Source organism: Cyanistes caeruleus, chromosome 27 (genome assembly GCF_971803275.1).
Source record: "Cyanistes caeruleus chromosome 27, bCyaCae1.hap1.1, whole genome shotgun sequence".
In the NCBI taxonomy this organism is placed as follows: domain Eukaryota; kingdom Metazoa; phylum Chordata; class Aves; order Passeriformes; family Paridae; genus Cyanistes; species Cyanistes caeruleus.
In genome coordinates, this window is record NC_141727.1 from 3,637,643 (window position 1) to 3,664,079 (window position 26,437).

Here is a 26,437-nt window from a genome sequence, read left to right on the forward strand (position 1 = left end):
TGCAGGGATCAGCAGCAGGACAATTAACAGCGTGACCTCCTTCTGTGCGTTCCAGCACGCTGGTAAATCTCCGTTATTAACTTCCAAGGAGCTCTGCCTGCCCGGTCATTAACTGGCCTGTTCTCCTCTCCAGGATGGAGGAAAACGTGTCACTGGGGCAAGGTCTACGACCTGAATCCTCTTGGCAGGGGTGACTCTTTCCCTGCTTGGTCCTGAAATCCCTTGGGAGCACAGGGATGGAGGAATGCTCCTGGGAAACCCCCAGGATATCCAAAAGGACACCCTGCCCGTGAGTCTGTGCTCCTAGCAGCAGGGCTGGTAGCAGGGGGGGGCTTTGGGGGGCTTTTGGGAGAAAATCTGGGGAGAAAGTTTTGGGAAAATTTTGGGAGAAGCCTTGCTTTTCCCTGCCCATGAGTGGGCAGTGGCCCCAGACTGCATCCTGAACTTTGAACTGATTAGATTTCCAAGGGGGAAGGAAGGATGTCTAATTGTTTAATTTCCACAATTAGAAAAATATTTATCAATAATTAGGAGTGATGGCAGCGATTACACTGGGATTAAAGCCAGGCTACACTTCATCACCCGCTTTTCACTCAGGGACCTTATTTATTTCTTTTCACCCCCCAAAAAAAATCCATGTACAGCTGCGTTGCTGCCAATAATGAATCATCCTTATTCACTGCCTGCACAGGACTCATTAATCTGATGATACCAGTGGTTCTAGGAAGGCTGCTGGGCACATTGTGTGGTCACTGGGCTTGGGCAGGAGAAAATTTAATTTCAGTGGGTAGGAAAATGAAGCAGAGCTAAAAATCACAATAGCACTTCCTGTGCCTGTGGTAGAGAGCTCAGTGGTTCAGCCAGCCACACACTCTCTTCCAGACTCCCTGGTGATCTTTCACTCTCATCACTCATCCAAGGCAGGCATGGCTGAGTCCAGGGATCATTTTCCAACTGCTGCTCTTCTAAGATGAAGTTGTACCAATTAATAAAGTTGCGTGACCCTCAAAGTTTTCCATCTCAGAGGAAAATGTCATAGTTTCAGGTATTCTCAGGAGACCCAGGGCAGTCAGTCTTTATGGTCAGGTTCATCCTCCTGTGGAAGTACCTGTGGCCTGTGGCTGTGCCACCTTCAGTGTAATCTGGGTACTCTTAGAACATCCTTGACTCTTGGTTAAGCTTTGTTTTCAAGCAACTTTCCACCAAAACAGCTCCTGGAAGTGTCTTTGGAGGAATTCCTGGGGGCTGGATTAGGCAGGGCTGCACCACAAGGTGTGCTGAGTGCCTGGGATGTGCCAATCTTCCCACAGTTGTGGGGGCCATGAGCTGTGTCCTGGCTAGGTCTGTGGTTCCTTCAACTCCTGTTGGCTTAAATTTAGAGGAAAATCTCAGTTGTGGGTTAATGAAGCTGCTGCAGGGAGTTAAGACAACTTTCCCACCGGAGCAGAAGTGTCACTGTCACCCGATGGATGAGTCCCATCACCACTTGCAGCTCTGCAGTGGACGTTTGAACGCGTGTTCCTTAAGTGTTTCTCAAGTAGGTTGTTCCAGGCAGCTCTGATGGGAAAACAATGGGCTGCAGCTTCCAGCTGGCAGATTATTCCTGTTATTTTTGCCATTTGTGGATGTTTCAAAGCTCTCGTGTGCTGTCAGTACGTGCTGAGATCCAAGAGGTCTGTGTGGAGCAGAGGACAGGAAGTTTGACATTCTAAATTTATTATTTGTAAGGACTCCTTAGTGCTCTCAGGCTGTTGTAGAGGTCCTTGGCACACAGTGAGGTGGGAACTGTGGGACCAGGGCAGGTTAAAGTGGAGGTTCAAAGGACTGAGCCTTGCAGGGGTGATGGAGTTTCTCCACATCACCAAGAGCATCAGGCACAGCCCAGGTTTCCATGATTCCTCCTGTACAGCCAAAGCCAAGCAGAAGAGAAGGATTTGGTTTAAAGCAGTGAGAAAGGATTTTGCAGTTCCTCACAAGCTGTTGCAGCTGTGGGAGGTAGAGAGGGATGGGAACAGTTGAGGTGAGAGCTGATCACAGGGATTTGTATATCCTGAGGTGTGACAGGGAGGAGAGAGGTGTGAGGGATGGTATCAGCAACAAAAGGCTCTGCTGCAACCCCAGGCACCCAGCTCTGGCCGGATGCAGAGGACTTTCACACAGGAAAGGTCAGAGAGAAGCCACTTCCTGTCAGGTTTTTATAGTCTCCACAGAATTACTGACATAAACTCCTTTGCAATGTGATACTTAAATATTTGAGCTATTTTTCTACTTTTAGAATAATAGAATTCCAGGATGGTTTGGGTTGGAAGGGACATTAAAACTCATCAGCTGCACCCCCTGTCAGGGCAGGGATACCTTCCACTATCCCAGGTGGCTCCAAGCTCTGCCCAACCTGGCCTTGGACAATTCCAGGGATCCAGGGGCAGCCCCAGCTTCCCTGGGTAACCTGTTCTGGGGCCTCACCACCCTCACAGGGAAGGATTTCCTCTGTTTTCCCACTCAGTTTGAGGCCCACTGAAGAAGTAGAAGTGCTGTAAGAGCTTTTAGGAGGGAGTACAGTTCATTTGTGACTCTCCACAGCACTCAGTATGTACTTAGAGATTTTTCCCCTCATAATTGATGCATGTGGCATTTCCTCCTGCTGAAATAGGCCAAGAGAACCGGGCAGCACCGCCAAGCCCGGCTGCTTCATCTGTCTCAGCCTGAGCCGTGCGCGGTGTCCAGTTGGCAGCGAGGATAATCAGCCCAAGGGCAGTGGAAATGCTCATTACAGCACACTTTATTCCTCAGTATTTAATAAGTAATGACTCTGAAAAGCTCGGAGCGGGGTCTGTGCCCGTGCCATCTCCTGCTGTGTTCCTGTCACTATGGATAAGTTAAACTGGGTTGAATCGGGTCGATTTTTGGATGAATACCCACCAAGGAATTTTGAGATGTTGTAAGAAGTTTGGGTTATTGAGTGGGAGATGCTTCTTTTTCTTGACTTACTTTTCCTTTGGGAAAAAGAAGGAGGAAAGCTGGGCACTGCTTTCCACAGCTCAGTGTGTGCACAGAAACCGAGTCCTCTGATGTCCCTCAACAAAGTGAGTCTGGAAGGTAGAAACTCCCACAGGGAACAGCTTAGAAAGAAGCTCTGAAAGCCTGTGTTCCAGGAGCTGTGCCACGGGAGGCTCAGCTGGGGCTGGAAACAGTTGGCGTTACACATGAAGTTCCTGATAGTGATCAAATAATCTTTACTCACTCTGTGAGCAGGTTGATGGATCGCTGCAGATCCAGCAGCTAACCTTCCAAAGCGGGTTGGGGTGAGGTTTCTCTGGGAAGAAAACGTTCCCATTAGCTCAGTGCTTTGGCAATTTGTATCATCTGGTGACCTTGTCAGGAATTCACAGCTGGTGTAAAAGGATCGTCTGTTCCTGCAGCACCTGGGGCCAGCTGGGCCCTGCGCGAGGGTTTGGTGCAGCTGAAGGGGAAGATGCAGCAGGAGGAGGTGGAAGAGGCTCTGTAGAATCTCTGCTTCCCTCTGGAATGGTCCCTCTTTATTCTGGGGACAAGAAGAGAACCATAACCTGGGTCCTTAATCCTCCTGAATGCTGGGCTGTGTAATCTGTTACTCACCCTCTTTTGTCTTGGAGACCTGATTTTCCTTTCTCCTCATGCCCAGTCTGGAACATTTCAGAAACAGTGAAAGAAATGTGGAAAAAAAAAAGGGGGGAGGGGGGAACGTAATGCTTTTAAATCTCAAAGATCAAATACTTGTGTTAATATCTGCTAGAAATTCCTCACAGAGATTTTGGCATATGTCAGTCTGGCACATAACTCCACCACAGCCACCTGCCATCCTGCCTGGAATTGTTTGTAGCTCCTTTGTGTTCTCTGAGCAGCACAAAGCTGTGGCGTGTCTGGTGTCACCACCAAGAAACAGACTCTGCACTAAGCCACGTGACAAACTTCCTTTTTTTCCCATTTAATTACTTTTCCTTGCATCAGCACTGTGTTTTAAGCAGAGCATTTTCCAGTCTAAGGGGTCCCTGAACACAGGAAAACCTAGGGGTGTACGAATGAGGATGTTTTGTTCCAAAGAGAGCAGAGGATTCCAGGATTGGCAGCTAAAATGAAAAGAACACCACAACACCAAGAATTCTTTCACAGCTGCTTTTTGGTTTTCCAGTCTCTGCCAGTTTAATAGCAGGATTTTGCTCCGTACATTCTGGCTTGAGGACTGGCACAGGTCCGACACGTCACCTCATTGTTGGGACTGTAAGTTCCAGGACCACAAACCACTGTGAAGAGAACAGAGTTGGGGTTCCAGCCAGTTTCCCCCCATCTCAGGGGGGCCAGCAGACATCCCCATGAGCCTTCCCAGTGTCCTGTGGGAGCTCCTGCCCTTCCCAGAGCTCCCTGAACCTCTGGCTAAATCCCCCCAACTCTACAACCTGCAGCAGGTGCTGCAAAAGAACTTGAAAAATCAACAGAGAATTTTCTAGCAGGACTTCCATGAAGGGAATTGTTTCTTATGTGCTCTGGATCTTGAGGACTGTCACACACAAGTGACCTGGAAGGAAAAAAACCCACTGCACTGCTTCTACTTTGCTTGGAAATGCAGCTACACCTGTGAGTGCACTGACACGCTCCACTGTCTCATTTCCTATCATTACATTAAATCTACAATGCGAATGTCTTCCCAAAGGATGAACAGAAATATCCCTGCTTTTGACCCCAATATTTCTCTAATCCTCCCCAGAGCTCTGTGCCCAGCACTAATCAGCTATATTTAAATCAATGAGCTATATTTAAATGGATGTATTTTATATTTACCGCAGCAGCTGGCACAGTTCTGGTGGGTGTGGTGGTTTTTCCCAAAACCTGGACGACAGCTGTCGATGGGAGTCATGGAAAAGCTGTTGTCCACATAATGTATTGTAGGAACAGTGGGAAACTCATGCTTCAAATCGTGCCTCAGCTGATGGAAAAACTTCCCAATTCGCTCTGCTGCCTAAAATTCAGAAGTATTGGGAGAATAAAAACATGGTTGGTTGATTGTTGTTGATTTAAAAATATTAGGAAATATTTTCTAGTCCTGATTTCCACACACTGACTTGTCACCTTAATTGTGAGTCTTCCTTGGCTTCAAGGAGCCTGGAATCAGACCTGGGTTGTGAGCTGATCCCAGGATTTAATATTTAAAAGGCAGAGAGAACAGATTTTAGAAACTGGCTACAGTAGACTTACTTTAAATTGCATTCCATTGACCAAATCATAAATTTAAAATTTCATTTAGAGTACTGGGATTTCGATATAAATAATAATGTTTATCCTTCTTTATTATTAGAAGCAAATACAAAGCAAGTAATGAGCCTGATTTTTTAACTGTTGTTTTTAAGCTATTTGTATCAATTTTACTTCTAAACCCATTTTTCTTCCTGAATGGAATTATTTAAAATCCACAAATCATCATTTACAATATTAATCCCACAAAATCTGGGTAAAGATGGATTACTACCAGTCATATCTGCAGGAGCTAAGGCAGAGGTGGGGTTAAAGAGGCAGAGAAGACACGAGGTGACTGACACAGAACCTGTCGGACTTTCCTGTTTGTCACATCTTCACAATCGTAAGGATCCTTGTGGCAAAATTCTTCCCATTCTGGTACAAATGGATTGACTGTGGATGGAGCAAAAAAGATCCATGGAAAAGGGGGGAAAAGATAGATTTAGGTCCTTGTGGTTTCTATCCAGTTCCTTCCTTTTTTTAGTAAGAGTCAGAGGTCAACCAATATAAAATTGGGGATGAGGGGGGAAATATGCTAAGCTGAGGTAATGGAGCTAATTTCTCACATAGCACCTTCAGCGTCCCGAAAGAGCTAAAGTTTTATGTAAAGCTAAAAATCTTTGGGTCCTCAGTTTGTCATGAAAGTTTCTTGACTTTACTTAGGGGAAAATATCCACAAAACTGTTCCATAACCTGTTGGATGGTCCCTCTTGGTGTGTGGTAAGAGCAGATACAGGAGTGAAAGTGGTCAGATAATTAAAGAACAACTTCCTTCCCTCAGTGATAAACCATCTCTAACTCAAGGCTGCATCAGGGCTGATTTGTTTGTGAGGTTAAACCACCTCAGTATTGCCATGAGGGAGCTGTGAGGTTTTTGCTTTGGCTCTGTGCAGTTTCCTGGAATCAAGAAAAAAATTCAAGGCTGGATTGGATGGGACTTTCCTCTTGGTCTAGAGGAAGATGTCCTTGCCTGTGGCAGGAGGGGAACTGAATGAGCTTTAAGGTCCCTTCCTACCCAAACCATCCTATAATTCTAAAATCAGAGTGGTCTCAGGCTTACTAAAAATCAAATACTAAAAACCGAAATATGACAGTGACATTAGGGCATATTATGGGCTGTCTCCTTCCAACCATCCTCTCTAACCTTGGTGATAGCTGCTCTCTCTAGGATTGTAAAAAGTTGAACACTACTTTTAACCTAAAAACTGCGTTTTAGCTCCATCTGTGGGTAACAAAAAAAAATTACAGGGACTCCAAAAAAAACCCAAACCAAACAAAAAGAATCCCAAAACAAACAACCAAACGACCGACCAAACAACCAATCAAACACCAAAACAATCAACCAAACAGAAAACAAAAACAAAAATAAAAACAAAAAACAAAACCAAAACCAAGCCAAAACCAAAAACAACCCCCAAAAAACTAACCAAAAAAACCCACCACCCACACACAATCAAAACAAAGACCCCAGAACAACTTTCAGAGGTACTCTTGACTCTGCTGTTCTTCAGTGTTTATAGCACTCACAAGTTGTTCATAACAATAAATGATCCCTCCCAAATAACTGAAATCGGTTACCTAGAAAATTAACAAACAGCTCATACTGGAGCCTGTTCTTTGGTGTCCTGATAGAGTGGCACTTGTAGGACGACTCTGTGATGTGGCAGTTCAGGTAGGAGATGGTGCTGCTGAGGATTTTGGCTAATTTGTCGACGAACAAGTCGTTGATTTTCAGTCTGCAGTGCACTGTGCTAAAGCGAACAGACACCTGATAGGCATGGTCAGCTTCCCTGTAGGCTGGGAGGAAATAGCTTGGGTGTGAATCTGGGGTGTAATCACAGATCAAATCTTAGATTATCAGTTCTTTGTATCTGAAGCATGGGCTTTTATTCAAAATTAAGTAAACAAATAAAGCACAGTCATTAATTATGTCACAACACGTTCATCCTAGACAGAGCTGACTCAATAGTAAGACACATTTTAGTTTGATGTATACAGGAATTTAGGTACTTACTGGAAATTCTGTTCCCAAATAATAAAAACAAAACAGGAGGTGAATAGTAAAATGGCACAGAACCAGCATGTCTACAAAGCTGTGTGTCTGAAATGGATTGGTGCCAATTCTATGCAATTATGGTGTAGGAGTAATTTTATTATTATTTTAAAAGTTGGTGTTTCTCAAGTATTTTTGGGTTGTTATGTTGTGGGTGGGAAGTGATGTTGATGAAGAGTAGTTACAAGACATGGAAGGGGCTGGATGCAGATCTCAGATAACTCTGGAATTCTTGCAGTTAATGCTGTACCTAAGGGTAGAGATTATTTTATTGCCATGCATTCTTGGGAGCAGTAATATTAAACTTTTCCCAAAACCTTGAGAGGGTTCATGTCTATGTATAAATAAAAAAAAAATATATTTTCTATTCTGGGATAAAATTTTAACTAATTATTTTGGTGTTTTTTAAATCAAGCATTGCAATAAACACAGAGTACAGAAACCTGCCAATCTACAAAGGCCATGTGCTTGCTCCTAATTTAGCAATCTTACCATAAACCATGAATTTATAAGCTTCAACAATTTCTGTTTCTTCCTGTGTTGTAGTTTCGATGACTCTGTGGGAGAGAGTACAAGTGTAGGCACCAGACATCGACACCATGAAACCCATCACCATCAGCTTCCCTGACTCTGTCAGATTCACATATCCTTGCCCTAAAACAGAAATATTGGGTTACTGGAAATGTCCACTTTCTGATGTATTTAGAATATTTGAAGATGAAATCTTGCTCTTGTGCATAATGATGCTGGTTAGTGTTAACCTGGAAAGATCTAAAATTTATTACTTTCAGGATTTACTACAAATTTCCTTTTAGCTCAAGTATTTGGAACTTCTAGAGGGAGAAGAGAAACAGAGTTTAATGTCAGAACTTGTGGAAATATCTGGCAAAAGCCTAAGGAACTATTTGGAACCACTGAGGGGTGTGAATAGAAACAAGGAAAATATGTGATATTTTTAGCCTGAACTAACCTTGTAAATCTCTTCCATCTGGACCAATCCACAAATAGTTGGGATCTATTACTCTTTCTTGAGAAAGAGCCAAGTCCATACAGACCAGGAATGGGCTGTTCGTGAACACCTTAACGTACACATTCACTGCAATACAGAAACAGGTAAATGATTTAAATGCTGGTATTGAATGAAGTCACAAAAAAAAACCCAAAAACCCTAATTAAAAACTGTGTTTAAAGTGTATTTTTCAGTTTTCGACTTGCAAAGTGTAATATTAAAGATTAATCTCCATTTGTTCTTAATTAGTATCCTGGAACTGTCCACAGTGTGGCTGGTGCTGACTGTTAGAGGGAGACACGTGTATCCCACACACAAACTGTGGTGCAGGAGGTAAAAAAAGCACACAATTTTTCACTGAAACCCTCATTTAGATATTAAATTTTCATCAGTGCTTCCAGCAGCACTGTGGGATAAATATATTTCCATCCCCATCTCCTTTCTCTTGTTCCTGTGTATACAAGGTTCCACGTATACTGGTGCTACATAATGATCCCTGGGCTTAAAATCCCAAATTCCAGTGAAAACTAGATATAGATAGAAAAAAGGACAAATTTACCTTCATGCCTGGTGTCACCATAAACTTCATTCTTTCCAATTAAATCAATAGATTGCTCTTCCTTCGGTTCTGCTCTCACTGTAGGGAAAAGTAATTGGAATATTAGAGATCAGTCTAAATGTGTGATTGTTGATCCTTTATTTCACCCTGTTTTTTGCCTAGTTTTGTTTCTTTTGTCTTACTTTCCTTTTTTCCCCATGCTTTTTTCTTAGCAGCAAGCAGGAGTCCTTGTTTTTGACCTGTCACTTTTTCATTGTTTTAGTGCCTATGTTACAAACCTGCCTGGATGTATCATGTTCCAAACCAGATGAGCCTTCCTCTTTATAACTGGAGTAGTTATAAAAATGATAACGTTTTTATCAAAGCTCTGTAGTGTGACCCTGAGATGACACAAGGTAGGGATCTCTCAGCCCTTTCCCTTCTGCAGAACAGCAGATTAGTGCCGGGCACAAAGGTTTCTGTGACAAGAATCCCCAGGAGAGTGAAAATTATTGGAAATAGAGTTTTTTTCAAGCCATGGGCACACTGGGGTGGTCCTGCCCGACTGTTGTGTCCCAGGGTTAGGCTTGGGGGACAGTGGGGTGTCACTGGAACCTGTGCCAACCCCTCTTAAGGGTCTTCATTATCCACTCTGAGGGAAGGTTCTGGGGGGACAACTGGAGCAGTACCCATCAATGGGGTGTTAATGGAGCCCACCTGTCCACTTTTTGGGGGCTTCATCTCCCACTCTGAGGTAAAGCTTTTTGGGGACATTTGTCCCCCACACCCACCAGTGGCGTGTCGCTGGAGCTCACTCAGTCCCCTCTACCAGGGCCTCCATCTGCCACTCTGAGGGAAGGTTCTGTGGGCACTCCCCCCCCACACTCAGCAGAGCGGGACCCGCTGACGGGCTCCGATCCCCTCTACCACCCTCCGAGAGGACCGGCCCCACACCAGCACAACCCTGCTTCCCACCCCTAGCCCCGCTCACCCCATCCCGCCGCCACCACCACGGCCACCACTCCCAGGAGAGCGCCCGGGGGGCAGCGGGGCCGCCCGCCGCCCCCCGCCATCCTCCCGCCGCCCCTCACAACGGCCGCCGCGGGCGCGAGGGGGCGCTAACGGCCCCCGCTCCCCCCTCCTCCATCCCCGCGCGCGCACGGCGCTTCCCGCCCTTTTTCCTCCCCTCAGGGCTGAGGGCGGGAAGGGTGGAGAGTCCTCGCTGGGCTCCCTCGCTCCTTCTCTGCTCCCTCGCCCACACCCGGTACTTTTTATACTGTTTTAAAAACATTCTGCTTCCTCGCCAGCACTCCACTGTGTTTTTTAAGCAGTGTTTTGTTGTGGGGAGATTTTTTTTTTTTTTTGTTTTCTCGCTTTCAGGCCACTGAGGCGCTTGGCAGCGAAGGACGGCCCCTGCCACCCCCTCCGCGCCCGTTGTCACACTTCAGCCCCACATCACTCCTCCAAAGTGCGCAGTGAGCTGTGTTTTTGACTCTGAAGTGGTTTTTCCGGCTGTGGGACAAGGAGAGGGTAATACAGGGGAACAAGGGGGAAAGAGGCTCTGTCATGGCTTTATCTGTCACTGCCCTGGACTATGGAAGGTGTCCCTGCCCATGGCGGGGGAGAGAGGGGAGACTGGATGAGCTTTAAGGTCCCTTTCAATCCAAACCATTCTGTGATTCTGTGTTTCTGTCACTTGCTGTGACAAAGACTGAAAGTAAGAGCTGGGCACGTCCTGTGGCTTTTCCTCCTGAGGGGCTGCAAGTGCTGGGTGTTCTCCAGCTGCAGGTTTCTGGAGAAAGTCATTACAGGACGTGTGTTTTTCCACTTAAAAACAAAACCCATCCCTTTCAGTACCTAAAAGGGCTCCAGGAGAGCTGGGAAGGGATTTTGGATAAGGGTCTGGAGTGATAGGACAACGGGAACGGCTTCAACTAAAAACAGATTCAAATTGGATATTGGGAAGAAAATCTGCTCTGTGAAGGTGGTGAGGGCCTGGAAAGGAATTACAAGGGAAATTGTCCCTGGAAGTGTCCAAGGCAGGGTTGGAGTGGGCTTGGAGCAACCTGGGATAGGGGGAGGTGTCCCTGCCACGACAGGGGTGGAACTGGAAGGTTTTAAAATCTCTTCCAACCCAGACTCTTCTGGGATTCGGTGGTTCTGCCACTCGTGATTGAAAGCAAGCCCCGGGAAAATAGCGTTGGCTTGAAAATGAAGCCAAATGCCACAGTATCACTGCAAGTACTTCCAAGTCAGTTACATGTTTTGGAAAACTTGCTATGTCTTTGAAACTTTTAAATATGTAACTACTTTGTTTCTAGAGCAGGTGATACAAAAACTAAGGAAGCTGCCGGCAGGGAAAGGAGGGTCCTTACATTTGACCACACAAGCGCACTCGATAACGCACCAGAACGGTGGCCAAGCCTCTGGAAATTAACAAAATAGTATTTATCCTACCTACCTAGATCATATTTATCACTCCAGACCATGCTATTGTCCAAAAATGATGTCATAGTATTTGCATAACAAATATGGAACCAACCAACACAGGAATAAGAGTTATTTTTATAGAGAGCTGTGAAAGTTTTAACTCAATGATTCTTGTAAAAAAAAGCACTTAAGTTTCCTTTAATAAAGAAAAGAAAGATTTGGTAAAAATACAAAAAAGTGTGAAAAAGGAGGTATCAAGTTGTTAATGGAAAATAGTTTTACTTAAGCTTTCTTTTTCCTTAGACCAATACATTAATTCAAGTGGTCGGTTAAGCTGTAAGAACTGTCTCAGGGTTTTCATTTTTAATGTCCTTGAGCTGCTGAGCAGGTCAGAACCTGGACCACCTCAGACAATCCCACGTTCCCATGTGCTGAATGTTTTCAGTTTTACTCAAAGTGAACATTTCATGCTTACACCATGCAGGCAAAATGATTCAGTTTGTAACGTGTCTGCTATAAACGAGTCATATTTCAGCCCCAGCAGCCTCAGTTCCTAAGGAAGTTTATAGCTCCTTTCAGATTCTGCACAGCCCATCAGTCCCCAGGTTGCTAATTATTATGAAATAGTATATCTACTATAAAGCTTTGGCTGCAATTTTGGTTCTTTATAAACTCTTAGTCAGTGTCTTTAGCCAAATGACTCAATTATTTTCAATGCTATAACATTTCTAAGTCCCAGACTGGTAAATTGTCATTTATAGATTTGTATGCTTTTTTTTTTTTTGGGGGGGGGGGGGGTGAGGAGGGGGAATGGGTTATTTTTAAGAACAGGTCATGTTACAGGGAGGATTTAATAGGACAAAATTTGAATTTGGGTGTTTATATGCATGTTTAAAACCTGGATTACTGGGGTTTGGTTCTTTGTTGGTTCTTCGGGATTTTTTTCGGGAGGGAGGGGGTTGTTTTTTTTGTTTGTTTGTTTTGTTTGGGTTTTGGGGTTTGTTTTTTTTTTGCTTAATAGAGTATCAGTAGGAAATGATAGAAAAGGTAAAAAATCTGCAGTTGTAAACTTGATCATGGAGTAAGTAGATATTAAAAAGGTGAATATTTTATCCTAGGAAATACATAGAGAGATTTCCAGGAGTGCAGAGTCAGGAGAAGGACCTGTTGCAGGGCTCTGGAGAGGCTGCAGACCACAAGTTCTGTCTCTGATTTTTCAGGTGAGTGATCCAAAGGTGGGATCACAAAAAGGAGGGTCACAATTAGCACAGGGGTATTTTTCTAGGCTGGGTAAACCAGGTTTGCTTGATTTGTGCCCTTAAAATAAAAACAGAGTGAAGATACAATTGTTTCCCTGGGGGTAAATGTGAGGGAAAGTAGAGATTTAAATCAGAGAGCAAATCTGGCAGTACAAGAAAATGTCCATGGATAATCCTGGGATAGAAACCAGAGGTTTCTGATTGTTGCACAGCAATCCCAGGACTCCTTTTAAATTTGTAAAACCAGGAAACCTGCCTAATTATTAAATTATTCTGGAAGGGGGCTGCAGAGGTTGTCAGGAATAACCAAGTAACCAAGAATTGCTTGATTATAACACATACTTTTTTTTTTCAAATTTTATTTCTAGAGTCTTTTTCCAAGCAATGGAAAAGCAACAGCATAAGAAGCAGCCGTTGGCACCACACAGGAAGTGAGTAGGAGAATCATGTTTCCATGCTGTTATCCTGCTCCTGATCTATGATAATTTGCTCTTACTGCCTTTGGGTTTGGATCCAAGTGATGAGCTCAGATCCCAATTTCACTTCTCGCTTCATTAACTGGTTTTGGGCCTGAACTGACCCCTAAATGTCACCTACTGCTGCCCCCTGCCTCAGCAGGAATTTCTGCAGCTGGTCAGGTCTCTCAAAGCCCTGTTCGGGCCCGGTGTGGAATGAGCCTCTTTTCGGAGTCTGTACTAGAGGACTTTGAAATTCATATTTGTTTTATTTTATTGAAGAACTTTGTACTTTGATTTTCTGCTAAATAGCAACATTGTTTTCTTAAGAAAACCATCTCAACCTAAGCTCTGTTTACTATTATCTCAGCCATTTAACTTTAACACACAGTTCGAGGTGTTCCCGTTCTGGGGACTAAAGTGGCCAGGGGCTCCCGAAACCCCCCAAAACAGGCGCTGTGTCCTCAACCTCCCTGCCCCTCCCGAGGGGCGGGAGTCCCCTGAGAGCGGTATCAACAGCGGCTCCAAGGCAGGTGAGTCCGGACCCGGGACCGGGACCGGGACCGGGACCGGGACCGGGACCGGGACCGGGTCGGCTCCTCTCCCCGCCACCCGGCGCCGCTCTCCGCCCGCCGAGCGCCGAGCCGGATGTCACGGTGACGGGCGGGAGGCGAGGCCGGTGCGCTCCGCTGCCAGTCCCGAGCCCGGGCGGGCAGGTGGAGCTGGGACCCGCGAACAGAGCATGGAAGGTGAGAAACGACCCCACTCTTACCTAGGACCCTCTGCCCCGTCAGGGCCCGCAGAGGCTCTATCCCCCGGGGGCTTTCAGCCGCTTCTTCAGCGCTTGCTGCAAACAGATCGCAGGCTCTGGAAAAGAAATCGAATCGTGTGTAGCAATTAAACGGGAAACGAACGGGGCTTTTTGCACCCTCTCTGATTAATTTCAGAGATACCATGAGGCGTGTGATAAAGCCGGGGTTTAGAGCACGCTTTATCTGTTGTTCGTATTCTGGGGTTTAACGAATTCAGGGATGTCTTCTCTCTTTTCACCTGTGAAGTGTGCCCATAATATTCAGAGCCAGCAAAAACCAATCTAGGAGTTAATATTGGGTTCTGGAATAATTACCTGTCATAGAAAAGCAATATTTCTGGTGTTTTCAACATCCTGGCAAAGAAGCTTTGCAAAGCATCACTTGGTTTCTTATTTCAAAGGTGGAGATTCTGACTTCAACTCAGTACTTTAAGGGCTCCTGTTTAGATTCTGCTCTGTCTCAATGACTTGAGGCTGTTGATTATGTTAAGTTAGCTGCAGATACCTATTTAAAAATGCATTTTCCTTTGCTGAAGGCTTTTTAACTGTTTACCTGTAAATAATCACTCATTGAATCTGAATCGAGAAAGCTGCTGTTTGAGAGAAGTAACTAATGATTTGAAAGAATGGGTTTGAGGACTCTTCAGCACTTAAACACTCAGCTTAATTTTCTTGATCGGGTTGGGATCACTGTCTTTTTGGGAGTGGAAAGTCTGCCATTAGAAAATAACAGGGTTTCACTATAACTGAGGTTATCTAAGAAGTCCTTTCTTTGGTGTTCTTATTTATTGTGTGCTCAAAGTGAAGATGGAAATGATCCTTCAGTTTTTTGGTCTGTACTTCAGGATGATGAGGATCCATTAACATTCCTATGGTTGTTGCACTGGGGATGAAGTTAGTGCAACAGTGTTGTAATGTGTTATCCCTGGATACAGCAACTTCCAGGAGTGTTTCTGTGGGTCTTGGGCAAATCTGGGTACCCTGAGAACAGAGGGCTAACATGGCTGACTTGGATTTTCCACGCCCAGTGTGTGTGTAGGTTTGGTAGGGTCACAGAGCGGCAGACAGGCCCTGGCAAAAATGGATGTTTGAACCAAAATTTGTCGTTAATTTGATTGTATCTCTCTGTGACTGGTTTGGTTTTGCAACTACTGAAAGAACTGTCCAGCTGGAGCTGTCAGCTCCAGGTTCTGGGCTGGGATCAACAGGTTAGATCAGGAGTCGGATTTTGATGATCTTAGTGATGATCTTTTGACTTGGGTTATTCAGGATATTGAATCATTGAATCACTGAATTATTCTGCTGAGTTTAGAAGGTTGTATGCACCAATACGAGAAAAATCTCCTTAGTTATACACTGCTGGTCAGGATTTCTTCCCAAAATGACACGTGCACTTAAAATGCCCGTGACGTTTCACACATTGCATGGTGCTTAAGAGCAGCAAAGTGTCAGAGTTTACTTGGCCCAGGTGCCTTCTTCAGAAAGCCATGGATGCTGTGGATGCTGGAGAAGTATATCCAGTGGAGACATCAGCTAGAATTTCTCTCCTTAATGGCCCAGTGTGGGTTCAAGGTGAAAAACTTGTTGGGGTGGATGAAGTTGAGTAGTGTACGTAGTGAAGGCACTGACTTCAGAGAAGGAAACTGGCTGTTTCTGCTCCACATGCTGTGATGGAAGGACTAAGAGCAAATGGGACTTTCAAAGGCGTTCCCTTCCCTGTGCTGTTGGGCTGAAAAGTGCAGCTGGCAGGAAAAAGGCAACATGCTGGTTTCATTTTGGGGACAAACAGGTGAAATGATAATAATTCAAGATATACCTCCCATTCTGTATTAAGGACAGAAAGTAATCAGGGTCATCAGTGATCTGAAAAATATCCATTTTAGGACAGTTAAATTTCTGGTTGGCTGTTCTGGTCAAATGCCAGGATAACGTATGAATAGTGTTGCATACTAAAATACCACAGCACTTTTTTAGCAAACTATTTGAATATTTTGGCTCCCTTTGCCTATTGGCATAGAACACAGGATGGCCAAGGATTGGTTTCGAAAGCACATGAATTTTAGTTCTGCTTTGTAAATGCACATTGTGCCTCAGCTGCAGCACACAGAGACAGGCGTCCTCTTCCCATGCACCCCAGCCAGTGGAGTTCTTTGAATCTTGGGAAGACGAATGTGTTCTGTAAGTGATTTCCTGCCTTGCATTTTTCTGAAAATTTGGTAGAAAAATGGCCTTATTGGTGTAGAATCTACCCACATGCTCTCCTGTTACCATGAAGAATCTGGCTTAGGATAGTCAGGAAAGAGACCTAAGGTTAATATTAAATATTATAATATTAAAGAGAATATTATAGAAATATTTTAATAAGTATTATTATATTAAATATTAAGAGACCACTAAGGCTCTAAGAAGTTGTTGGAGACTGATGCTGTAAAGAAACCAGATGCTGGTGCAGGGAGGTTGGAGGTTTGAAAGTGAGACAAAGACCAGGATGTTTCTTAAGCAAGAAGAGAAACCTTCTACGGTGTGTCGTTGTTCTTATCTCTTCCAAAGCGTTGTCCTGCCCAGCAGCCATCATGGGCATGAAAACTGTTGTGTTCAACAAAATATGAATAAATTCACAGATTCCATCTCAGCAGGAAGGAGATGAATTTCTGAGGAGTCTGAGCAGGTCCTGCTCGGTTCTCACATGGTTTGAGCAGTGCTGTTCTCCAGCAAGTTGTCCTGCCAGGGAAACCTGAGGATTCCAGTGGTTTCTAAAAATATATAGTTATCCAGGAATACATGTAGAATCATTGGAATTCAAGCAGTCATGCAGGGGTTCTGGTTCTTTCTTCCATGACCTCCTGGGAGCTCAGGGGAATCAGGATTGCTGCCGAGGTTTCAACCTGGGGCTTTGACCCCCATCATCAAAATGGAGCAACTGTGCAGGGATTCTAAATGCGATTAAAACCAAAACCAAATGTTGCAGAATAAGGGAGATTTAATTTAATTATGTGCACAATTACCAGGGTTTGTGTAATTTAAGTGTCTGTATTTGTGGAATCACAGAATGTTTTGCATTGGAAGAGCATTAAAGCTCATCCAGTTCCACCCCCTGCCATGGGCAGGGACACCTTCCACTCCCTCAGGTTGCTCCAAGTTCCATCCGGCCTGGCTTTGAAGACTTCCATGGATGGGACAGCCACAGCTTCTCTAGACAACTTACTGCGGTATAGAGTTAAAATCAATATTAGAGAAAACTTTGTTCATTTACCCGGAATTTACTGTTGTTTTCTCATCATTATTTGCTGTATAAATGGGTCCATTTGCCTCTTTGTACCTCAATTTTTCTGGCATCATAGAATGTGAATGAGAAATTAAGGGCTATAACTATACAGTTCCTTGATCTTTCTTATATATTTCAAAATATTGATTCAGTAAATATCTGAACTTTTTGTCATTTAATTCTGTGACTATCTTTATGATGCAAGGCCTTTATTTTGTTGCACACATTATCCCCCCCTTTATTCATGCAGTTTTTTTGGAGTACCTCTTCTGATACCAGTCTGCCTCGTTGGAGAGTTACCAGAGCTTTATATTTTAACGTTGCAGAGACCACAAAAAAGTTCCATATGCAGAGGAGGTAAAGACAGATAATTATGGGGTAAATGTCACCCGTGGTTAACACCTCATGCCCGCTGCCTGGGTGTTTCTGTTATGTAACTGCCAGGAAGAAATTTTCCCGGTCCAGAAACAATTATTTTTTAGGTTCAAAGCTGATAAAAGATGTTATGGCATGTAAAAAATAAAGAGATGGGAAAAAGCTACCAGAAAGAAAGGAGGAAGGAAGCAGGTAAAGTGTGTTAAGAATTCAGCCTCCTTACAATGAAATCTCAAGAAAGGGAGGTCTTGAGTAAAGACATAATGGGACAGCTCAGGTCTGTGCCTCCAGTTCAACTCAACAGCTGAACTTTGGCCACTGGAGTGGGCAATGAGAATACCTGCAGCTTGTGTTGGCTTCAGAGCTCTGCTGAGCCCCTGCACGCTGGGAAACCAGGCCTCAAGGGTAGTCCTCCGAAAAATTTTTAAAATTCCTAGCATTTGATCCCTTTTGGAATTTCTCAGCGGGAATTATACTTGCATTCCCATGAAAACCAAGTAGATCTTGTGAAGTTAATGGGGGTTTCCCTTTGAATTGGAAAAGGAATGTAAAATATCTTTGTGCTTTAGAGAAATTAACTTCCTACAGAGTTACTACGGCTGCACTGTGCTCGCAGGGTACTCAATGAGTAAACTGAAAGCATAAGGTACTCTGTTATACAATTTTTGAAGTTAGAAAACCATACTTAATCCCTTTTCTGGGCACAGGCCTGGACATAAAGAAGGGACATGCTCAGGATATAAAGAAGTGAAGCATGCTACTAATTTGGTTTTTATTTCTTTGATATGTTTTATTTTTCAATTTTACTTTCAGCCAAGAAAACAGGAATTTATAAGATTGTAACAACTGTATAGTGAACTGTTCTAAATATTAGACACCTCAGGCTGCTTTTCTGTCTTTCGCAGATTCACAGCCCAGGATGGACCTCAGTAACCCTCAGGAACAGCCCCTAGCTGCAGGTACTGTACTGTTCAGTTGTGTTCTTCCACTCTCTCTTGACAATTTTACATTTAAATGGAGAAAAAGAAATTAATTGCAGCTGGTTTAGAGTCCCAGGACACTGAATAACAGAGTCAAAAGTACAAAGAGAGGCATTAAAGGCAAAAATAGTAAATTTTAGAGATGAAATAAAACCGTGGAAGTTCAATATAAAATTGGAAAATGATAGTGAAGTGGGAAAAAAAGACTGTATAGAATGAAAGGAAAGATTTTCAGGAGAAAGCTGAAAGTTTTGATTAGGGAAGCAAGAATAATACAATTCTCTTGGTTGACTGCTTTTCTGAAAATATGAAAACAAACCTCCTGAGTGAGTTTGACAAGTGTTTCACTTTCTTGTTAATCAAAAAGTCGAGCCTCTTTTCAGCTGCAATGTAATATTTAGCTTGAGAAGGATCGGGGGTGTTACCATTCAGCTGTCAGTAGGTTAAAGAATTTACCAGCAATTTCATAGCATTACTGCAAATTTTAAAAATTCCCATAATATTTGGAAGAAAATACTGTCTGTTTTTTTAATGAAATATTGATCAGAAATTTACAGAAACAGACATAATATGGAGCTAGTTTGCATCATGAGGTTAATGAAAGAGGCTTTATTTGAAGCACTTCACCCGAATAAATTTCACTACAGTTAAAAATGTGTCTTTATTTCCGAGGAGAGAGGCTGGGATCTCTGGGATGCTGATCTGCATGATAATGTTGATATTTAAAAATACACACGTGGAATAAGCAGAGAAGTGCAAGTGGGTTCAAAGAGGCCTTGATTACATGTGCTTGAGCAGTTTTCTGGCCTAAGGCCAGAATTATTAATATTTTGCCCAAAAGAACAAAGTGGAGCTGTGATTCTTTTGCCTTGCTCCAAGGAGCTCCATCCCTGTTCACAGCAGTTGTCAGAGCTCTTATGATAGAGTTAGATATACTGGATTTTATTCCTGCTGTCATTTGGAACAACCTCCAGAATATTTAGATCTGAGCAAAAGCTGAAAATGGGTTCCAGGTGTGTGTGAGAGTTTGTGTAGGATTTTGGGAAGTAAAATCATTCTCCTAAGTACAACCAGTGCATCTGTAGAAATAACACTTTTAGGTACTGCCAGCAGTCCTGGGAGTGTGCAGGTGCTTTCTTTGAGGGAATCCCCTGGAAATATTCTTGGAGAATAAATAGTTAAATTATTTTTTGTCTTTCTTTTTTTTTTCCCAGAAGAACAAGAGGATTTGACAGACTGTAATCTGAACAAATCCGAGGAAATGGAACGCATGGATAATGTGGAAGATATGAAGGAACACAATCAGTCTAATGAAGAAGCAGGAGGTAGAGTTGGAGTTTTGATAAATAATAGTTGCATTTTGTCTTTTTATTAATCTGATTATGCTATGAGAGCGTGTTTTTAAAAGGAACAGCAATACAATTAATTTGGAGCATTTCAACACACTCTAAGGAGGAGCAACACTTTCCCATTAGGGAACCTCACGTACATTTTATCAAGGTCAGTTTTACCAGATCTATGAAATATGGACGGGAAGAAAAAAGAGCAAGTACATCTGGTGAGCCTTTAATGTGTGTGGTAACAAGTTCCTAAGAGCAGTTTGCATAGGTAAATCCTCTGTTAGGACTGCAATTTTTATTAGTGCTGCTAAGTACTTTCATACCTAAAAAATAATTTGATAATTTATTCATTTTTTTGAAAGAAAGAACAAGTTACCTCAAACTGGAACACTCAGACCTGTAAAATTTAAAACTGTAGCAGCAATGCTGTACTTTAAGCTGTAGGTGAAGGGAAGGTTGGTCAGTTTTCCATGATTATTGTTGAAGAAAATACTTTTCCTACAGGTCTGAGAAAAAAACATAAGGATCAATTAAAATAGTAAACTAATATGTACTGTCTTTAAAAAACAGCAGTCCCTCTTCATTTATAGAGAGAAGATAACAGCTCCTGAAACTTGGCAATCTTACAGCCCTCAGAGCTCAGGGGTTTACATGTGTCTGTGGCATAGATGTTGAGATTCTTCTGTAGAAGCTCCTAAACTGAAATCTCAGCATTAACAACAGTTCCTGCCCGTGATCTGAGAGTGTTCATCTGTGCCAGGGGCCTCAGCCACAGCCAGTGAGGAGTGTGCCTGGTAGAGGATGTGGGGCACGTGTCCTGGGGACAGCACACATGGTGTTAGCAGTTTCACAGGGCCTTTCTGTGCCACAGGTCCTTGGCAGTGCAGCAGCACCAAGGGAAATTACGGCTGTGGCTTTGGGTAGGAGTTTGAGGTAGAGTTTGTATCATATGAACCAAGTAAATCACTAAAGAATTAATGTGTTTTGGTTGTGCAAGTAGCTTTGGTTGTTCCCTCTAACATTAATGTGATTATTTTGAAGAGGTTATACTTCTGCATTATTAAAGATCAAATGTTTTTATTGGTTAACAAATTGCAAGCAAATATAAAACACTCTAGGGAGTTGTGAGATGAATCTCACTCAAGGATCTACAGTGGCAGTATGTGGAACTCTCCTGCTGTCTGGCCTTTCTGGACAATGTATGGAGAGATACCACACTGTTTTTCTGACCAAATTTGGGTGTCTGGATTAAGATGAAAAGCTCTGTGTCCCCAGAGCAATTGCTGCTTAGCAGGATTCTGCAGTTGAGATTAGCTCATTATAGATATCTGCAATATAGAGCCTGCCTTGGGCAGGTGAGTTCTGCTCTGCTTACCCTAAATACAGAAGTTTAATAGAATAGACAGAATATGGAAGACTTGAGCCATCTTCTACATCTGAGGCAGCTGATCTCTCAGATCCCACAGGACATAAAATATTCACAGCCATGCTCTAGCTGTTTGTCCACCCCTTGCACCAATTCCACTCTCACTAGCTCACTTCTCCCTGTGCTTTCCCAGTGTCCCAGCCCTTCACTCCTCCTGCTCACAGAGCTGTGGGTGCAGGAAGCCAGGACAGGGTTTCTTTCCCAAACACCTCAGTATTGACCTCCTAAGAGGAGTTCCTGTAACTTCTTCCCACCTTCCCATTCCAGGAACCATGTCCATACTGCTCGTATGCAGCATCCAGGCATGAAGCCAGTCCTTTTCCTGTTTTCTCTCTGCCCTGTGCCTGCAGTACCATTTCTCACTCTCTTTTCCATACATTTAAGTCAGGAACAACTTGGACACTTGAGAGATTGTGTCGGTACTGCTCTTACCATTCATATTTTATATTGCTGCTGATCTCCAAAAGTCTCTTTACCATTTGTTCTGGAATGCAAACACTGAAAATTTACATCTCAAAGACAATGCTATAAATATCAATAAAACATCATTCCCCTCCAGCAGCCTCCCTTACCATTAGAGCTCATTCATTATAAAGCGAGTATGAACCTTCAGTACCACAGTGCCCCATTCCTTGCTGCTCACTGTAGGAATAAAGCCATGACTGCAAGGAGAAAGCTGCTTCAAATGCACAAAAAAGGTACCTCCATCATCTCCATGTAAAATGGCACAAAATAAAATATACATTGTGTTTGCTTCAGTGCTTCACACACACACTGTTCTCAGCAGTCACTCTGATACCGGAAGCACAATAAATCTTAAATATTTAAGCATGCTGTGCTAGTACTCCAGGCCGTGCAATGATCAGTAGGTGCACTTAAATTTCCTCCCAACAACACCAGTTCAGTTGCTGTTGGAGACTGAAATTCACAAATAATCTCAGCTTTCATGTCATGCCCTCTATAAAATAGCAGCAGCTCTGTTAGTCCCTGAGAAGTCCTTGTGGGTCACTAACTACTGTCTGACTTCTATAAATGAAACCACATTCTGACAGTGCTGTCCTGGTGGGAGGATTATCTTTTGGGGATCACTAACCCTGGCAAAAATGAATATATAATATTCTCCAGGATCACAGAATAGAAATATCATCAGTATTGGTGATGGCTTTTGGGAAAAGGATTATGTCCTGCCTACACCTGAAAAACCTATTGGTTAATAAAAAAAAACAACCCTCCATTTCTTTATTTGGCATGTTGATATGATCACTAATCCCCTCATTTTATATCAAATTTAAATAGAAATAATGAAAAATGTTTATGTGTTTCTCCTAAATGTTAATCATGTTTGTGAGTGAGCAATTCCACTCCAGCACCTTCCCAATTCATCGCTGATGACAGCCTGTGACACAGAAACCTCTCCTTTTTCTCTCCTGAACCCCCCCATGATCCGTGCCCCCGGGGTTTGTTCCATCTGCTGAAGGCCATCATGGGAACATGAGGCCACTGACTCATGGAGAGAGATCAGGCCTTCGATAACCTGCTTTCCACTGCCTTAGTATGTCTGTAACATGTTTTTCTCCGGCACAGTTATGTCTGGTTTTTCCATGTCTTGTCAGCCATCCATAGTGAGTAGGACTAGTTTCTTGAACTACATGTTTTTGTGACTCTTGCATTATTCATGGGTGACACTGTGAGTATGTTGTGGGAAATTATTCTGAGGCTTTGAGCAGGAGCTGGACATGCTTGAATCTAGATGTAGTCTGATTTGGTTTGGTGGAGCCTTTTATGCTGAAAGTGGCACTGGGATCCTTTTAAAAGCTTACATGCAATTCATAAAAGCACAAAATTAATGTATAGGGCTGAAACACCATCACTGGGGCTCATTTGGTATTAAAAAATTCCACTTCTCCAGCAAAGAGTCCCGTATTTGTACTTCTCTGAGCCTGTGCAAACACACCAGTTCATGGTGTTTTTATGTGTGTCCTGACACAGGTGAGATGCCATTCCATGGAAACAACTCATCCTATTCCACCCCCCTGTTAAACAGGCTTCCATGATGATCAGCACTAAGTATCGGGCAAACAATTAGGCAGCAGGCTATAGTAAAATGGTAATTAAAAGCTTGATGGGGAAGAAGGAAAAAAAAGAAGCAAAACCCCCTTTTCTTGCCTCAAGGGACTGGAAGCTGCACGCTGTGGTGCACATGGTGTACGCTCGCCTGCAACCATAAAAATACACCGTTCCCATGGTGCTTCCTGTGTCTAGTCTGAAAAGAGACAAGCAATGAGAGCAGGGGGGAAGCGCTTGATTTCCCCTGTTTCTTTATGTGCCCCCAACACTGTTACCTTTGGTGGCCAAAGTGGATGCATCTTTAATTTAAAAATTAAATTAAAAAACCCGCGTTCTTCCCTCTGGGAGTCGCAGTCAAGCACAAATGTTTAATTATGTCTTAATTCTCTCAGCTGTTGAGGCAGACAACTTTTGGGGTGTTATGAATGTCAGCGAGCTTTCATGGTTGTGAGCTAAAAAGAGATAAAAGCCACATTTGTGGTTTATGGATGTTAATTGCTGCTGCACTGAGGTGTGTGAGGGGGGCGGTTGAAAGGCTGGAGTGAGACAGGAGAGGTGACAGAGCCTCACTGGGGCGCTCAGCGAGGTTCCAGTGGTGCTGCAAGAACATGCACTTATCTGCCTGGAAAGGAAGTGCCGTTTTTTATCAGAATATTACATCTCCCAAGCCCAGCTCGAGCCCCGGAGCTCATGGGACTTGGGGTTATCTCACAACATCAGCAGAAGTTCACTGCAAGGGGATTTCTGTAGTGTTGAACCCAACAAGGAGCCTGTGCTCAAAGGGTCGGGCTTCTCTGGGGGCTCTACTGGGACTGAAGCTGCGTTTTCCTTATCAACAAACGATCCTCGACTTTGTTTGAACTCTTCAGACTGTGCCGTCAGCGGCAGGAATGCTGCCAGGCACGCTCGGTGACATCAACGGGGCGGTGGTGTCACCCAGCCTGTAAATGATTGACATCAGCTGGACTATCCTGAGCACTCAGCACTGACACAGACACTAGGATGCTCTGATTGCCTGGAGATAATCAGAAAGTGCAGATATTTCTCATTCTAATTAACCCATTGTAGTGATTAGAAAATAAAATTTACTTTTGAGATATCCTGACTCCCAGTGGAAGCTCTCAGATAGAACAAGGGCTGGAAAGAGGATGGATGCACAGTTACTCAATGGATGATGGGCTTCATTCCATAACTTTTAAAACTTTTTTTTTTTCCACTTGTTCTACAATGTGTATCTTGGATCCATACAAAATAATTCCCTGTAATTACAGGTGAGAGAAATATTTATTCCTTTGACATCAAAATTAAATCTAGTCCAGGACAGATGAGTTGTGATCCATCCCCACTCCCCTCACCAGAAAACAAGTGATGCAGAAAATCGCCCTGGGAACTCAAATCACATGTTGTTGTAGGAAATAATCAGTTTTTGGAAATACAGATTGGTGAAAAGGAAATCAGTTAATGGGGGCGAGTCACATTTTGCACTCAAACCAGGCTGTTCATTCGGCACAAAATGGGAGTTGGAGGTACAGGTTCACTGTTTGTGCTGCTGGAAAAGTATCAGGAAACAGATCCGCAAGAGCAGAAGTTTGCTAAAATATATACAAATAATTCCCTGAGCATTGGAACTGAAGGCTCTTGTGTCTGTTACTGACCGAATTTTAACAGAACTACGCAGGGTTTGCACGGGGTGCTGGGTGCCTGTTTCACCTGGGGCTCCCCGGGCCGGCTTTGCCGTGTTCTCAGCACCGTTTCCCATCACGCTGCATTCGCTCCCGTTCTTGTTCCGGCTTTACTTCCTTCTCCTGCTCTGCAGGAGCGTTAGGAATTTTGTAAATTCGGAGCTCTGTACTCCCGCGGAGCAGCGGTGGCTGCGCTCACCTGCCCGCTCCTCTCCTGCCTCTCCTGGTGCAGGAGCTCCACCTCCAGGAGCGGCTCTGGGAGCTGCAGGTGCTCCCGGACGGGAGCTTTGAGTAATCCCGGTCTTCCAGGGAAGGTTGGATTTGTTGTGCTGGTCTGAATCGCAGACTCCTGGGAACGTCGAGGCTGGGAAAGAGCTGTAAGATCAGTTTTATTAAGGGAACACAAAGCGGATGCACCCGCTCCTCTAGAAGGCTATGCTAAAAGTAAACTACAAATATTTGATTAAAGAACCTCAAGTAGGAGATGACACAGGTGTAATCTAAAATTCAAGTCAAGATTATTTACTACTGGAGTTTTTTAATAGTTCAATCAAATCAGTGCACTGTTCAAGGTGTTCAAGAATACCTGAACCAAGCTCCTGCCTTCAGCCTATATGTGGTAAAATCCCTCAGATATTTTATGACAGATTTCCCTGTTCTTCATATTATTTTATCTTATTTTCTCTCCATATTTAATTTTTCTTACAAGACTATATTGCATTGTCAAGAAGGCTCCTGGGAGATGAATTTACAAAGATTAAATGAAATGATACTTTGAATTTCTCAGGTTTGAAGTTCATTTGAAGCACAGTTGACCAGAGCCGACTGTGCCTGAGTGGTCACATTAGTGATTGGTCCCTTGATATAAGTAATGCCAGCGATTATCTGAATTTAACATGTGGCCTTTCTCAGTCTGACTGTTGGGTCCAGATGTTCTCTGATTAGCTGTCTCATTGAAGTCTGATTTAACGGTTGTGATTGTATCTGTCTTGCTGGACTTCAGGAATTGTAATTTTAGAAATGTTTTCTCTGGGTGATGGTATCTTAACGGCAAAGGAAGGGAAGAGCTCGTGCATTTTCATTTTTTCTGTGTTTTTTTTCTAAAAGGGAGACTTCAAAGATATTCAAGTCTGAAAGGATAATGTTAACAGGTGTCAAAATTAAAACAAATTTCATCTGGGACAGGTGTTGGAGAATCTCTGCCCTGCAGGTCTGAGGATGTGGGATGGCATTCCCTCTGTGGTCCCCTCCAGCACTGGAGGTGTAGAAAGTTGAGTAAAAAAGGCAAATCATTGCCACTTTTTAAAATTTAACAGCCAAAATAAAATCCCATGGTAGTTTCAGCATGCACTAGCCGTAGTTTTCCAGCCCCTAGTACAATTTGTCCCAGGGAAGGTCATTCTGCTTCCCCAAATTCTGTTTGTAGTTTCAGTTAAGAGCATTTAAATGCAGTTAAATAAAGTTAAATTCCATTTCCTT

General features: G+C 43.4%; 2 protein-coding genes across 58 annotated transcripts in view; one reads left to right on the forward strand and one right to left on the reverse strand.

Moving 5' to 3' along the window:
* Positions 1 to 586: 586 nt before the first annotated feature.
* Positions 587 to 9,956, reverse strand: ZPBP2 (zona pellucida binding protein 2). Of its 8 annotated transcripts, none has more exons than XR_015279552.1 (10): positions 9,860 to 9,943; positions 8,890 to 8,967; positions 8,292 to 8,417; positions 7,814 to 7,975; positions 6,847 to 7,065; positions 5,576 to 5,661; positions 4,816 to 4,993; positions 3,616 to 3,662; positions 3,242 to 3,541; positions 587 to 1,675 (listed from the first exon to the last, which is right to left on the reverse strand). XR_015279552.1 is itself a non-coding variant. In XM_086864581.1 (9 exons), the coding sequence occupies exons 1-8, from the start codon at positions 9,939 to 9,941 to the stop codon at positions 3,652 to 3,654; spliced, it is 942 nt and encodes a 313-aa protein (XP_086720707.1). In that variant the 5' UTR covers positions 9,942 to 9,943; the 3' UTR covers positions 587 to 3,541; positions 3,616 to 3,651. The 8 variants fall into 8 exon arrangements, 2 of the variants coding, with proteins under 2 accessions (XP_086720707.1, XP_086720706.1); XR_015279551.1 differs by having other exon boundaries at positions 587 to 1,901; XR_015279550.1 differs by having other exon boundaries at positions 3,616 to 4,280.
* IKZF3 (IKAROS family zinc finger 3) overlaps positions 9,940 to 26,437 on the forward strand; it is a 38,049-nt gene continuing 21,551 nt past the window's right edge. For 2 of the 50 annotated variants that reach the window (XM_086864537.1, XM_086864560.1), the window contains exons 1-9: positions 9,961 to 10,132; positions 10,249 to 10,336; positions 11,190 to 11,312; positions 12,417 to 12,518; positions 12,926 to 12,988; positions 16,952 to 17,032; positions 17,339 to 17,445; positions 18,369 to 18,422; positions 19,658 to 19,768. In XM_086864537.1, the coding sequence (XP_086720663.1) occupies positions 12,942 to 12,988; positions 16,952 to 17,032; positions 17,339 to 17,445; positions 18,369 to 18,422; positions 19,658 to 19,768 (400 nt within the window). In that variant the 5' untranslated portion in view covers positions 9,961 to 10,132; positions 10,249 to 10,336; positions 11,190 to 11,312; positions 12,417 to 12,518; positions 12,926 to 12,941. Of the gene's footprint in view, positions 10,399 to 11,189; positions 11,313 to 12,416; positions 12,519 to 12,925; positions 12,989 to 13,670; positions 13,762 to 16,930; positions 17,033 to 17,338; positions 17,446 to 18,368; positions 18,423 to 19,657; positions 19,769 to 26,437 lie in introns of those variants that run through there. The other 48 variants (XM_086864528.1, XM_086864549.1, XM_086864535.1 and 45 more) reach the window with 37 other exon arrangements.

Coding starts and splice junctions, on each gene's coding strand:
- ZPBP2 (XM_086864580.1), bottom strand. CDS start 9,941: ATGGCGGGGGGCGGCGGGCGGCCCCGCTGCCCCCCGGGCGCTCTCCTG. Junction 7,066..7,813: donor TTATAAATTCATGGTTTATG/GTAAGATTGCTA, acceptor ATTTCCTCCCAG/CCTACAGGGAAGCTGACCAT. Junction 4,281..4,815: donor GAACTGTGCCAGCTGCTGCG/GTAAATATAAAA, acceptor TTCTCTTCACAG/TGGTTTGTGGTCCTGGAACT.